The sequence below is a fragment of the Bactrocera neohumeralis genome, chromosome 6 (genome assembly GCF_024586455.1).
Source record: "Bactrocera neohumeralis isolate Rockhampton chromosome 6, APGP_CSIRO_Bneo_wtdbg2-racon-allhic-juicebox.fasta_v2, whole genome shotgun sequence".
Classification (NCBI taxonomy): Eukaryota; Metazoa; Arthropoda; class Insecta; order Diptera; family Tephritidae; genus Bactrocera; species Bactrocera neohumeralis.
Window position 1 is genome coordinate 8,362,852 of NC_065923.1, and position 14,688 is coordinate 8,377,539.

The 14,688-nt window shown below is 37.3% G+C and overlaps 2 protein-coding genes across 3 annotated transcripts in view; one reads left to right on the forward strand and one right to left on the reverse strand.

The window, feature by feature from the left end:
• The window catches only part of LOC126763682 (sodium- and chloride-dependent glycine transporter 2), a 73,971-nt gene that overhangs the window by 52,450 nt on the left and 6,833 nt on the right, over positions 1-14,688 (reverse strand). Inside the window, exon 1 of one of the 2 annotated variants that reach the window (XM_050481415.1) lies at positions 1,771-2,546. The exons of the other annotated variant lie outside the window; for it this stretch is intronic. The gene's annotated coding sequence lies outside the window, so the exon portion shown is untranslated. Of the gene's footprint in view, positions 1-1,770; positions 2,547-14,688 lie in introns of those variants that run through there. 2 annotated transcript variants of the gene reach the window in all.
• Positions 1,954-9,450, forward strand: LOC126761657 (uncharacterized). The gene is made up of 4 exons (XM_050478010.1): positions 1,954-1,974; positions 8,807-8,971; positions 9,071-9,238; positions 9,295-9,450. The coding sequence occupies exons 1-4, from the start codon at positions 1,954-1,956 to the stop codon at positions 9,448-9,450; spliced, it is 510 nt and encodes a 169-aa protein (XP_050333967.1).

Below are 14,688 nucleotides of genomic sequence, written 5' to 3' on the forward strand. Positions count from 1 at the left end.
TCCCTCATTATTGTCTCTTTTTCTAGAAGACGTTTTGAAGAGCTTATGAGAAACTGCCCATAAACTATTTAATGAGCACATGACACGAATCGCAAAGTTTAACTTTTCATTTTAGCAAATCACTATCTGCTATGTATGTAGGTATGTGAAGACAGTAAGTAAGTTCTTACAAAATGTCTAAGTTCTGCTGGAGAAATGATTGTCATTGCGGCAGCATTGGATGTGCTTATCAAACACTACTCATTTGTTGCTTGGCACCGATTTTCTCTCATAAAACATTCATTCCATTATTTCTCGTTTTCAATGTTTTTTTTCGAGCGCCAATAATTATATGATAAGTGCAAAAGCATCAACAATCTGCCAGTATATGTAAATACCTATATGTGTCCAAGTAATTATGCTTGTAGAAATGCATACCCAACAAGAAATACGGATCACAAAGATATTTGCACAATTAACTTAGATTGGTAACGGTATATTTATATCCAACCGAACCGAGTTAGGCATCCAATATTTTAGGTTTAGAATGAATTTTAGAAATTTAGAATAAAATGACATTGCTCTTCAACAACAACTTCGAAAACTTTGCCAAAAGTTCATATCATTACCTAGGTTAGGTAAGGTTATGTTAAATGGATGATCGATGATCGCAGGTGGACTGGTATATGTAGACTTTTGTGACGCCATAGAAAAAAGAACTCCTGCATTCTTACTTACAGATTGGCAAAACTCTTAGTATCAAATTCGCAAAGGCGCTTAATTTGAACTCCCACAAGTTCGGTGGGATGTCTGAAGGTATGCGCTCCCAAGTGTTTAAGTCTTGACCTGCCAAACGCCGGACAGTCAAGAAGGAAGTGTTGAATTGTGCCCACCTACCTTTCTTCCAAACAGCTTCTGCAAACGGTGTCTGGAAAGATCCCCAACACTACAACATGGTCGCCAGTAGAGCAATGACCTGTTAAAAGCCCCTCAACTAGGGAAAGGCTAGCCTTACTAGCCTCACTAGATCTCTTGCGATTAATCTTGGGCAAAAAAACTTTTCGACTGCGCAACTACCGATGGTAGCCCAGCGCAGGCCAAGCTTCTTCGAAGCTCAGCTATCCAGTAGTAGAACACAAGAAGACACGGGAGCACCGTCCGCTCTCATTTTACCGATAGCGGCTCTATAATGCCTTTCCTTGCAAGCTCATCAGCTTTACAATTTCCTGCGATTCCCATACCAGTCTTATCACAAAGACACTCGATGCTATTGATAGCAAGGTTAGGCACTCCTCTACCAATCCTGAACGCACTGTAAATGAGCTCATTGCTATTGCTTGCTATCGCCGCTCTGCTATCTGAGTGAATGGTCACTTCTCAAAAGGTGGCCGCACTCCGGAGTAGCAAATCTACTGCTACCTTGATGGCTACAAATTTGGATAGGAACACTATAACATTACCAAAACGGATGGTTCTACACATCTCTCAAAGAATCGAAAAGTTGGACTAAAGCAGTTTAGATTCGTAAAAAATGCGTTTGGATTTTCCAGCATGGTCTCAGGCGTCTGCCGGTCAGCACTTTCAGATGACAGTCATCATACATATGAACTCGAATTCAAATAAACTTGGATATCCAAACACCTGTTAGACAAATAGCCAGCTTGCATATGAAAATATTGCTTTTAATTACTGCAATCTAACTAATTATGCTGGCTATATCGACTTTCTTCTGTCATGGCGCTGCAGCGACGGCCACAGCTGGCCACGGCAAGCGTTAGAAGTTTCACTTACTTTATCAAGAACGAATGTTTTCCATGTGCACGGCAACTCCTGCAGTTTGTTTTGCGTCTTTTATTACTCGCTTACTTCATATTCCACTTATTGCAAAAAGACACAATAACCTAATAAATTCTTCACGAACACGTTGCAATTTTTCGCGTTATTTTTTGCTTTCTTCTAGTATGCTTACACTTAATGGGTAAGAATATAGAGAAGGTAAATCGCAATTAAGCACAATGTGCCAAACAACACAACACTTTTTACACAATTTTCTTCAAAAAAGAAGGTAAAGCATTTTACATTGCGGACATTTTTCGCTCCGTTTGCCAGAAAGGTGTTTTTTGTATTTTGTACCACTGTGAGTGTTTGCGAATTGCTGCTAAATTCCCACATTCACCAACTGTGACACTACAAACGGAAGATGTAATTTAAGAACGCACAACAAATCTTTGTGTTTATTTCCTGGAAATCGAGCCAAAAACGTAGTTGAAATAGAGAGAATTAAATTAATATTCACGTAAATATCGCGTTTCACACACTTTTGCTCCGCTCCATATGTTTGAGCTCAACGGCTATTGCATACGTTCTGCCGCTTCGTTCGTCCAATTGCGCATTGAATCGGTTTGAATTTTACGAGCAATGCCAGTGATTGTTGCTTTGTTTTTATATTCCTATCCTCATCATCATTTGCTTTGCTTCACTTATTGTTTGTCGCTTGACACTGACATGCAACGAAAAATTGGAATCCCAAAAACAGCACAGAGCGGCGAGCGTGCGATCTACCGAATGGCAAGCCGGCCGACCGATAACTTCAGCTGTACTGTATACTTCACCTGTAGGCCAACGTGACGGCATACACAGTCCGATTGACTGACGCACGGTCTGTTGGCTGGCTGGCTACCTGTCGTTGGCGGCGGTGGTGGTTGCAGCGGAAATATGAAATATCCCCCGAAATAGCAGCACACGGACAGTTCGGGTGGTTTGTTTTGTTTGCTCAGCCAGCAAGCAAGCAGCCAGAGCTGAATTGTTGTGTTTTTCCGCTACTTCACTTGGCATTCGCACTCTCTCTCCCTCTCTGTCGTCTTAGCCGCCTTTGCTCATCGTCGCTGCATTTTTGTGGAGTATAATGTGCCGGCACACTTTACGAGCAGCGCTTTATTTTCCCATTTCGTTTGTTGTTCACCCAATTCGACGCCACTCGCTCGCCTACTTCGGCTTCTACCTGCACGCTTTGTGTTCTATATGTGCACAAGTGTTTGTTGTTGTGCTTTTGCTCCTCTAATGTGCTGCTACTACTGACGTTGTCTAAGTAGCGTCTCTGGTTCAAGGGGGCGTCATGTGTCTTGAAAAGAGTGCGATCATGGTCATTCGATTGTCGGTCTGTCGCTGTACCGGTTTGGCATTTAGCTACTAGTGGGTCGTTCGCCCGTCAAATGGCTGTGTTGTGATTTGTGCAATCCAGTTTGTTTTTGTTGGCATTGTTGTTGTGCTCTTACAAGAAATGCATGTCGAAATGCCGATGTTGTCACTATTTTTAAATAATAATGATGATGACTCTGATGGATGGTGAAAAGAAAGCTACAGTAGTGGTTAGCGCTATTGAGAAATTGCAAAAACACATGCAGTGGTTGAGCAGAAGTCGTGTTGGATTAAAAATCTTCTTCTTCTTTATTGACGCAGACAACGGTAGTCGCATTGGGCAATGCGTTAAGGACCATAATTCTTCCGCAGAACTTTTTGCTCCACAACTCGTAACGTCGACTAATCAGATGTTGTCATCATCTATGCCTCTGCACCATATAGCAGGACGGGAATAATGAGTGACTTATAGAGTTTGGTTTTTGTTCGTCAAGAGAGGACTTTACTTCTCAATTGCCTTTTTAGTCCAAAGTAGCACCTGTGGGCTATAGTTATTCTGCGTTGGATTTCGAGGCTAACATTATTATTGGTGTTGATACTGGTTCCAAGAAATTATCTACGACTTCCATGTCGTTTTTTACGTTGTGGGTCCCCAACCCAGCGCACAACCATGTGGAGGGAATATTTTGCCGTCAAACGGATGTTCTTGGTCTAGGGCCGGAAGCCATGAGCTACTTGAGCCATATGTGAAAGAATCGTTTCTGGCCACCCCCAAGTGAATGGCAATCAGGGAAATTTAATGTTGTTAGCATGTTTACTTAGTGGTAAAAGATTCAGTCTTAGTGTGTCATATTGGACAGAGGGATCCCTAGTATACTTCTTTCAACTCATACTAAAGGGTTACGCTTTCCGAAGCTTACTCTTATATTTAATTTTCTATAACACTGAAAGTTGTTTTGAACAGGAAATCGCTATCTAGTCTTTCAATATGGTACGTTAACTGAAGACGGCAAAATCTACTAGACCACTACTAGAAAGCTTTTCTCTAAAATTTTACTCATCAGAAATTTTAATGGATGCTACGACCCTTTGTATTGATTAAAAGCCTTAAACCTGATAAGTAACGGTATGAATCACCTTTCTCTTATCTTAAGTATAATTAATATAATACATACATCTAATTTGAATCAGTTTCATCATGTTCTCTTTAAAGCCAACATTGTCTATAAATAATATTGCGTTACTAATTTCACAATTCAAATACTGGAATACATATGTACATAGAAATGTATATACAGTGAAAGGTACGCACATAAAGAGCTGTTAAAGTACCTTAACTTCGAGTGACTTTCTCACATTTGCTCCTCTGTCTGCGTTATCTGATGGCTGATGACTAATTGCAGGCAATAAAGCCTGCCGTCGAACCGTGCAGGGCTCATTTCTAATTTGTAGGAAAGGGTACGTTAGTCATTCTCCATGCATTACAATAACAATGCGATGACCAAAAATCACGAAAGGAAAACGACACGGCTATGTAAAGAATTAATCATTCATAGGACCTGCCTTAACAAATCTAAGTATGAGGCATATCCCAAAATACCTACCTGTGTGTAGATATGTTTGCATGTATACCTGTCATAACGTCGATGAATCTTATTGTAAGCATGCACCTACGCCTGAGTACACACAGGAGTGTGAGAGACAGTCGCTGCGTAGCGTAGGAAATTAACGCATTACGGAAGTTAATGCTTAGGAAATGTCCACTTTTACGCCGAAGGAATAGCAAAGCAAACAATTTAAGCGAGGTGAGCGCTCAGCGTGGGATCGCAGTAGTTAATGTCATCTGTTTGTAGTTACGGTTTGGCTTTTCCTGTGACTACTCACTCACTGTCACCAAATTTGTCGCAGATTGCAGATATTTGTGTTTATGTTTAATTTTTGTTTCTGTTTGAATATTCCAGACAAATGCTACAAGGTCAGGACATGCCATCAGCATGGAATTGTCACCTTATGCATGTCACCGACCGGTTTTCCATTATTTAATTGTAATTATCATTGCATACGTCTGACGCTTTGACGTCGCCAAACGACCAAAAAATATAGGTGGATGCAAAAATAATATACATATAGAAACGTAACCCAACGACGCCTTCATTAAATCAAATAGCATTCCAATGACTCGCCTCTTTCATTTTTAAAGATTGTTGACAATTTTTTGCTCAGCCAAAATGTTGCTTAATCCATTTTTTCTAATTTTTTTCTATTGAGCCAATATTTTTACTAAAAATTTATACGAAACACCGAAATGTTAGTTAATTCACCTTAGTCACAACTTCGTCGTGCGTCTCCATTACTATTTTTTGCTAACGACAATATAATGTAAACAAATTTATTAAATTTATTCATGTTGAGTCAGCTCGTGTAATAATTATTTGTAAACATTTCCTCTTCGAAAAAAAACGTGCTTAATGTTTGAAACGCAGTAATTAATATACAAAAATTCAATGATCATAAAAAATTGATTGCTAATCACAGCATTGATAAAAACGATTGCTGCCTGCTGTTGAAGGTCAAACAAAAGTAACGAATTAGCAACATCAGTTCAGTCGTGAAATCTGTGTACATACTCTTTCCATACGTACATATATACTATACATGACACAGTAGTCTCCGCTTAATGAAGTATACGTCAAAATTAGACTGCCTATATACTAGTATACATAGTACATAGTTTAGTTTCCAGTTTAACTAAAAAGTTGCCATAAAAAAGAGCCCACGAGTAAATATGTAAGAGAAAGTAAACAGTCATGTAAATGTTATCCCGATCTGGGACCCAATGCTATCCAACCAAAACTTATAATTTTAGGTCCTCGATCGGCCGATGATTTTTAAATGAAACTTTCTCATGTCAGGTCTTATTTGTCAGGTCTTATTTTCTGTGCACAAACAGAAGTATTTCAATGGCACAAAGTATTCCGTGAAAATCATGAAATCATCGAAAACTTGCGTTATGCGAGTCGTCCATCCATCTCTGATGATATTTCAATAGCAATCATTTAGATCGCTATTTTCACAAAAGGATTTTATTTAATAAAGCCTCTTTCCACTTATGTGGCAGACATCGAAACGATTGACGAAACGGTGCTTGAAAATTGTTGTGTTGGCATCAGAGAGTTAACAGACGATCTCAACGTCACTTATGGATCGAGTCAAAACATTTTGGTAAATTTTTGAGTGTGAGGCGTATCAATGCTACGTTCCTACCAAAGAGCCTTAATCTTTTGCAAAAACGTCGTCAAGCAGAGTTCGCAAAAGAAATTTTGGATAAGCTGATTCAGTAAACGTATCATTATTGGTGACGAGATGTAGCTTTATGAATATGAGCTCGAAAATGTGTAACAGTCTAGGGATTAGCCCGCCAAAAATGAATCGAAACTGAGAAAAAAGAAAATTCGTGAAGGCGTTCCGAGTCGAGGCTTATAAGAAGTGTATGAACAATTGCATAAGCCTTGGTATGGTTGTAAGAGAAGCTTATTTTGAAGACAATATTTGTGATAAAATACGCGAAGATGCAGTTTATTTTCTCAGTCCGACTCAAATTTGATCAGATGGTACTAGTTGTGCGGTTTAGTCTTTAATTAATTACCAAAGAGTAAAGCAATAAAGAATCAACGTTTTAGTGTAAAGTAGGTATGATTACGGTAATATGAGGGAAAGAACTGTTAATAGCACCTCACAAAGCCCAGCTAAGTAATAGATCTTCAGAGTTATGCTACACATGCACATATTTCGAAACCGTTAGCACTCACTGTTTCATGAGTTAAGCCATTATTCAACCATTTAGTGGGAAATTTAAATCAGACAACATCGTTCTCGTCAATTATCCGGCACCAACGAGTAATAAATTTAATCAGAGTTTTTATAAGTTTTTTCTAGTTTTTTTATGACGTTTGTTAAAAGTACAAGCCTCACTCGCTGCGGAAGCTTAAAACGCAATTAATTTATTCATAGTTTTTATGCATTCACGAGTATGTTTTCCACTCCCATACATGAATTCATACTTCTTAGCCGTGGTGTTAATTATGTAATGCTTTATTTACATACATATATACAATTATTCAAACTGTGATAAAAATGATTCGTTGAAAATTTTCATTTGCGATTTTTGTATTAGTTTTGTGTCTAATATTTTTTATAATTTTTTTGAAAATCAGTCTTGTTTGGGCAATTAGGTGTTATTCAATTATTGTGTTAAAAATGGAATTTTTTCACTTTATTCCACAAGTACCTAAGAACCGTTATACTCAAATATATTTTATTAATATTTTCTCTTCATTCTCCAGATGGTTACATTCACTACTTATTAAACAAAAGTTTAAAAATTAATAATTTCAATTGAAAAATATTTATTTAATTTTTCTCCAGGTGTACGTGTACTTTTTTCAGTCACTGTATCATACATAAATATAATACGCGCGCTGAGCATTGTATGCGCTTAGAACTTCTCAAAACTTAACACCGCTTTATTATTTAATATTAAGTTTAATTGCAGTTGCCCTTTCATCTAAACTTTAGATTCTAAAGAACACCGAACGTCTTGGATGACTGCATGGAATAAAAGCGGTTAAGTTATTATTAAGAAATTACGTGGAAATTCTCAGCTTACACACAAATGAATGAACAAAAACAAAGGTATATACTAAGTACAAACATATATGTACATACATATACATACATATGTATATACGGGTATATTCTACTTCCAATAGACTTTTTAAATGCAGCAGTGCTTAACCTTTGTTAAGGCCAGCATATTGAAAGGAGCAAAGGGTACATGGGGAAACAAGATATTATAACAAAAGCTTGATTTGTAAATACCGTTTTGTTTTAAATAATGTTCGCAATATTATCCCTCTAACCTAACTTCGAAACCACTCATGTTAGACATTTCCCAAATGAACACATTAACGCAAAAGCTTTGATAGCTTCGCATACTTCACCCCCCGGAAATGAAGTGATTATCACGCCTTCGTTTACCGTTAATTATTTTGGAACCGTAATGCAAATATCAGACAAATTGCAATTTTATCATGTGGTCAGATCAATGGATGATATAGTTATTAATGCTAAATGGAAACGAATAGCCACTTTATGAGCCACAAATAAAGTGGCGAGTTAAAAATTACTATTAACGCAAAAGGGCCAAACTTTTGGGAGCTGAATTTTATCAAGAGTCGGGAAAATATTGATTATTGAGCATAACGTGCAGAAAGTTCTATGATACCTTCGGCATTTTACTTCTGACATACTTGAAATATGAAAACAAATTCTCAACGTCTTAAAATGTCAAAATGTTTGCAAGAAGCTTTTATCAAAATCAAAGAGCAAACACCACATACATACTTAGATCGATGTTTTAAAAGTAGCATTATTGTGACACCCTTTTATTGAAAACGCATTAATGAATGGACCTGTTACGGTCTAATAGCCGCCTCACTCTGAGCTTTGCTTTATTGACTTTGTGAGTTTTATTAAGCGTGAGTTGGCAGGGCAGCGAACATGGAGAGAGGTCTATTTTGCGGAGTACTCATCAGCAGCCTGTTAATTGCAAGTTCTGCCAAAAGCAACTATTAGCAAACGATGGTGTAAAATATTTGTTGTACTTATACTTTTTTCAAAACACTTGCAGATCAGTGTGAAGACAAAGGTGGACTTCTATAATGTGGAATGTACTGTCACCGATCCAAGTTATGTATACTTCGATACCTGCAAAATAAAAGCGGTCAATCGCACTTACAAATACTTCACGATGATCGCAAAATTCCCCAGACGTCAGCCAGTTCACAATATTTCGGTGCGTATTGCAATATTATCCGTAGTATATCTCCATGACGATTTCACTTAAAGTTGCAAAAATATTAATCAAAATAATTTGTGTGTGCGAAAAAATCAGATGACCTTTGCTTTGCTACGAAGAGCCAACGGCTATAAGCCCTTCTTGTACAACTTCACTGTCGATTGCTGTAAATATATGAAGAAACGCAATAATCCCGTTATCAATTATTTTCACAGTTGGTTTGAGAAGTATTCCACGATTAACAGAACTTGCCCATATGGGCCGGTAAGATCATCTAAAGTGTTGATTTCCCACCACACCCGCTTATCCTTTCTTTGCAGCAAGATGAAGTCGTCGATAAACTTCCTGTGAGTCACATCAACCGTATGACCACCGAAATCCTTCCGGTACCACAGGGGCAATATGTGTTCCACACAAGTTGGCTTTTTTACAATACAAAGGTAGCAATTGTTAAATTATTCTTTCAAATAATGTAATCCAAGAACGCACAAATTAAATATTCTTATATTTCATGGCAAAGAAATTGCGCGCTCTTCCTAACGGGAAATTTGGGGGGATAAATAGTTATACAGACATATTATAGTTCTTTTAAGCACTCAATATTGCAAATCAAGTATTCGCAAGAATCTTCTTAATGTATTCAAGTCCAACGTCAACAATTCAACAAGGAACAAAAGTAGTACCCGAAAAACCGAATCGAATTAGTAACCTTGCACTTAGCTTATCAGCTTATCGGGTGTGTAAGTGGAAGATAAGTAACGTAACAGGTCCCATCAGAATTTAGGACTGCATTAACCTGTATAGCATCATTCAAATGGTCTTCACGACTTCTTTTTCAGAAGAGGATTCGATGAACCCTATTTTCGAGTACCTTTTCCAATAAATCAAGTAAGTATGTCATGAAAATCACGTTCAGTATTGTCTTCTAAAGCTTGAAGAGAGTGTGGTTTATTGCTAACAACCAATAAATTCAAGAAGTAGCATAATGATGTTAAATCACAACTTCTTGGAGGCCTTTCAACGCCACAATTTCTTGAAACAATCAAATCTCCAAAATTCGGTTGTTACGCGTGCTGTGTGACTCGTAGCACGGTCTTGTTGTAACCAGATTAACTTTTTCCAAATGCGGTTATAAAAAGTTGGTTATCATCGATCTATACTGCTCTCCATTGACAGTGACGATATCACCGGCTTCATTTCGAAAGAAGTACAGACCGATGATTCCAAACCAAAAACCACACTGAACTGTCAATTTAGGTGAATGTGTTGGTTGTCATTGAATAGTTTATGGATTTTCTTGGCACTAGCATCGAGAGTTTGGTTTATTTAAAGCACCACTCAGAAGAAAGTGAGCCTCATCGGAGAAGATGATTTTCTTAAAAAACAACGTTATCGTTTTCAAGCTGTTTCCGGAAAAAATCAGCAAATTCACGAAGTTTGCGGTGGTCCAATGGCTTCTGTTCTTGAGTAAGAACAATTTTAAACAAACGCAAGCCCAAATCCTTCTCAAAATTCAACATATTGTAGTTTGAGACAGTCCTAATTCGTGAGAACGTCTAGAAATCGATAAATTGCGGTGTTCAGCAACACTTGCCTGAACGGTAACAATATTTTTCATTACTTCGAGCGGTTCTTTAACTTATTGGCGCTTTAGCATTATGTAAAGAAAATGTAATATAATAAAGATAAAAAGATCATGACATATTAAAAATTATCGAAAGGACACTTAGAAATCTTATCATCGCTATAGGGAAACCTAGAACCTTTGTCGTTGTTCTCAACAACCGTTTTCTGCGCCAAGTCAAGGTGTTCAAAGTAGTCAGAGTGGTTATACATATACTCTTCTTGTCTGAAATGTTCCGTAATATGACAAACTTTTAGAGAAAAAAGTTCTTCTAAAGCAAAATCCCGACTTTCAATGAATTTATCACCTTCATTAAATAAAAATAACCAACAATAATACTATTTAACACTTTGTGCAGATGTTTACTCACTTCGTCACTCCAATCTTACCATAAATTTTGGCTCTCTGAAATCTGAAAAATATTTTGTTTCTATTTTTAATTTAACCGAAATGTCAAAACATGAACAATAATCTTCGGTAATTAAATTTTATTTGCCTTTAAGTATTTGCGAACTCAAAGCTTGTATTAAATATTCGCGGAAACAAAAACGATAAAAATTTTAAATGAATTCATATTGAACGTGAAATAACCAAAAACGGAAATTCAACGGTTTATAATATAACTTAAAAATGCTGGTGTATTATACCATACATATGCATATGTATGTATGTATATATGTAGAAAACACACGTGCAATTATATGTGCAGAGGCTCTTGATATTTTATTCAGAGCAATCGCCATTTTGCGGGTCAAGTTTCAGAAATCCACCGTAGAATAATTGGTCTTGCATAAATATAGAGAAAAAATACCGTCTTTGCATACTTCCTATATTCGCATTTTTCAATAATATTAATTATTTAATTTCAGTGCGCACATACACTTATGTTCATATATAACCTACATACTATATTTATGGTATATGAAAATACAAATTTAAATTTTGAAATTCATACTAACAAGAAGATTAAGATTAAAACGGTTGTCCGAAGATTGACAATTGTATATGTTGAATGAGTTCAAAAATCATAGGCTCTTAACCGCCAGTTGTTAATTTCAAATGACTTTTGCATTTAATAGAAATATATGGTAACGGGTGATCCAAGTAGAGGTATTTTTTCAATATCCGTTTTTTGACAGATCATATGTGAGTCGTGTCAAGCTGTCATGTTATTTTTATACAGTATTGAACAACGTTTACAAATCGTTCAACTTTATTACGAAAATCACGTTCTGTAAAGGACATGGAGAGTCAATTCGGCGCCGTTTGCAACATCTCGGACTGTGATATGGAACGACTTGGTGCATCTTACGTCAAGACCTTAAATAGAAAGCGTACAAAATACTGCTTGTGCAAGAACTGAAGCTGCTCGACCTTCCCAAGCGACATCGCTTCGCTCTATGGGCTCTTGAAAAGTTCCAAGACGATCCAACGTTTTCGAGCCAAATTTTGTTCAGCGATGAGGCCCATTTTTGGCTCAATGGGCATATAAACAAGCAAAATTTCCGCATTCGGAACGAAGAGCAACCTGAAGATATCCAAGAGCTGCTTTTTTATCCAGGAAAAATAACGGTTTGGGAATCATCGGTCCATATTTCTTCAAAAATGATGATGGTGAGAACATAACCGTCAATGACGCAATACGCGTCGTTTTAACCGACTATTTGATACCTGAAATTGAAACTCGTGATGCCGGCGACACTTGCTTCCAACAAGACGGCACCATTTCCCACACACCGCATCAATCAATGGATTTATTGAGAGATCACTTCGGTGAGCAGATAATTTCATGCTTTGGGACGGTCGCGTGGGGATATGTAAATTTTAAAGTCAATGCGAACAATGCCAGCCACGTTTCTTTCGCCAGTTATCAGTCGAAATGCTCCACAGAGTCATTGAAAATTAGACTCAATGGATGAACCATCTAAGAAGTAACCGCGACCAATATTTAAAAGAGATAATCTTCAAAAAGTAAATGACAAGGAATGTTCTTTCGAATGATAATAAACATTCCTCATTAAATTTGAAGTTTCCGTGTTTTTTCTTTTAAAAAGTAGGTAACCTCGAAATGGATCACCCTTTATATGGTTAGATTCTACGGAATTATTAGCAATCACGATGCACTGAGGGTATTCAAAATAGAAAATCATGTTTCCATCAACCAATACACACACACAATTATAGACATTTACTTCATTCATAGGAATTACTTTGCATATTAACCGGCTTTTTGCGAAGAGCAACTGTTTGACGACTTTTTCATTTGTTTGGGCAAATCCAAGCAAACAAAACAAACCACAAAGCCCACAACAACTCCGGCAATGCTGTCAATTTCATTTTTAATTAGAACTGTAAACAAGTTTAAGATATTTCAAATGCCCAACACGAGACACTGAAACTTGTTAACGCGAAAGACAGGCCGCCGGTGAAAGAGTAATCAATGTTTAACTTTACTAAACCATGCAACAACACTCTGATAAACACATGACCGGCAAGAGAATACTAGCACACATCTATAGTATGTATATGTATAAAAGCTGGTAGAACGCTCAACTACTGTAGTAGAATTCCAGTATTTCTAAGGCGCCTGACTACCATCATTTTATGGTTTAAATAGAGCAGAAGAACACGCTGTTGAAGTGAAAACTGTATTTAAATTTATATGTACAGGCACTTCTACACACGTCAAAACAGCCGAGATAACATACAAATTTCTGAGAATTGATTTAAACTCTTTTAATATTTTTATTGAACGAGGTGCCTGAAAAGCTTAGGGAAAAGAATTCTCAGAAAGCTTTTCCCATTTTTTCTCTCTTCAAGAACTCCCGAAATGTCAAAAAAGCTTTTGAAATTTTAAGAAACAAGCCTGCACAAACAAGATCTTGATTCCGATCGTTCAGTTTGTATGGCAATTATGTGCTACAGTGATCCGATCTGAAAAACTTCTTTAGAAATTGCATTTTGGTCTTAAATAACTCGTCTAGTGAAAAGTTTTCCAGGAAAGTATTTGATTCCAATCTAGGGATCTAGAGTTTCCGACCTTTTTTTCTGTCTGTTACAAGCTTCGTGGCAAACTTAATATACACTTTTCAGGGTATAAATATGTGCCTGACAAGAAAAGGGCTTTCAGGGTATAAATATGTCGCATAATATATGAGAAAACGAGTAGGCAATTGAGAAGAAAGTCCTCTCTCGACAAACAAAAACCAAACTCTATAAGTCACTCATAATTCCCGTTCTGCTATATGGTGCAGAGTCTTGGACGATGTCAACAACGGAGAGTTTTCGAGAGAAAAGTTCTGCGAAAGATTTATGGTCCTTTGCGCGTCGGCCACGGCGAATACCGCATTCGATGGAACGATGAGCTGAACGAGATATACGACGACGTTCATATTTGTATCATACGCTGGCTAGGTATATTTAGAGACATCGTCGAAAGTATAATATACTGCGTTGGAAGGACCAGTTTATATACGCCACGTAGGAAAAGAAGAAACGACTGGCGCGCTGTTGTTAAGTACAAGAAATTAAGAAGAAGAAGAAGTACGGAAATCAGGATTGCACGAACCGACAAACTATGGATACAATTAGAATCGCTGCTTTACGCTAAATAACGGTTAAATTTCTTCAATTATTTCCTTTCCTACAAATATTTGCAGTCCATGAAGCCTACGTTGAAAATTAAGTGAACTTGGACCACATTCACAACTGTCTCGGACGCTTTGATTGTGCCACAAACTTTCCAGCTCATCTTGTATCGTTCTTGTTGCTTACAACTGCTTTTTGGTCCGGCCATTGAAACACATACATGCAGAAGTATTTATCGCAGGCGTAATTACACTTAAGAATCGCACACCAATTCCATTACCAACTTTGTATCGCACGATTTTACCCATTCGGTAAAGGTGTACTTTCCACATTTTTTCTTCTGCTTTTAAATCACTTAAGGAATTGTAGAACGGACAACGTCTCATCCGCCACAGGCAAAGCATGCGCGCGCTCACGTAGACCAAGTTGGTCCTCCGGCTAATCTTCTATTTCGAAGCAAAATTGCTGCTTTCAGCTGTGGTTTCGATTTTATTATGCACGC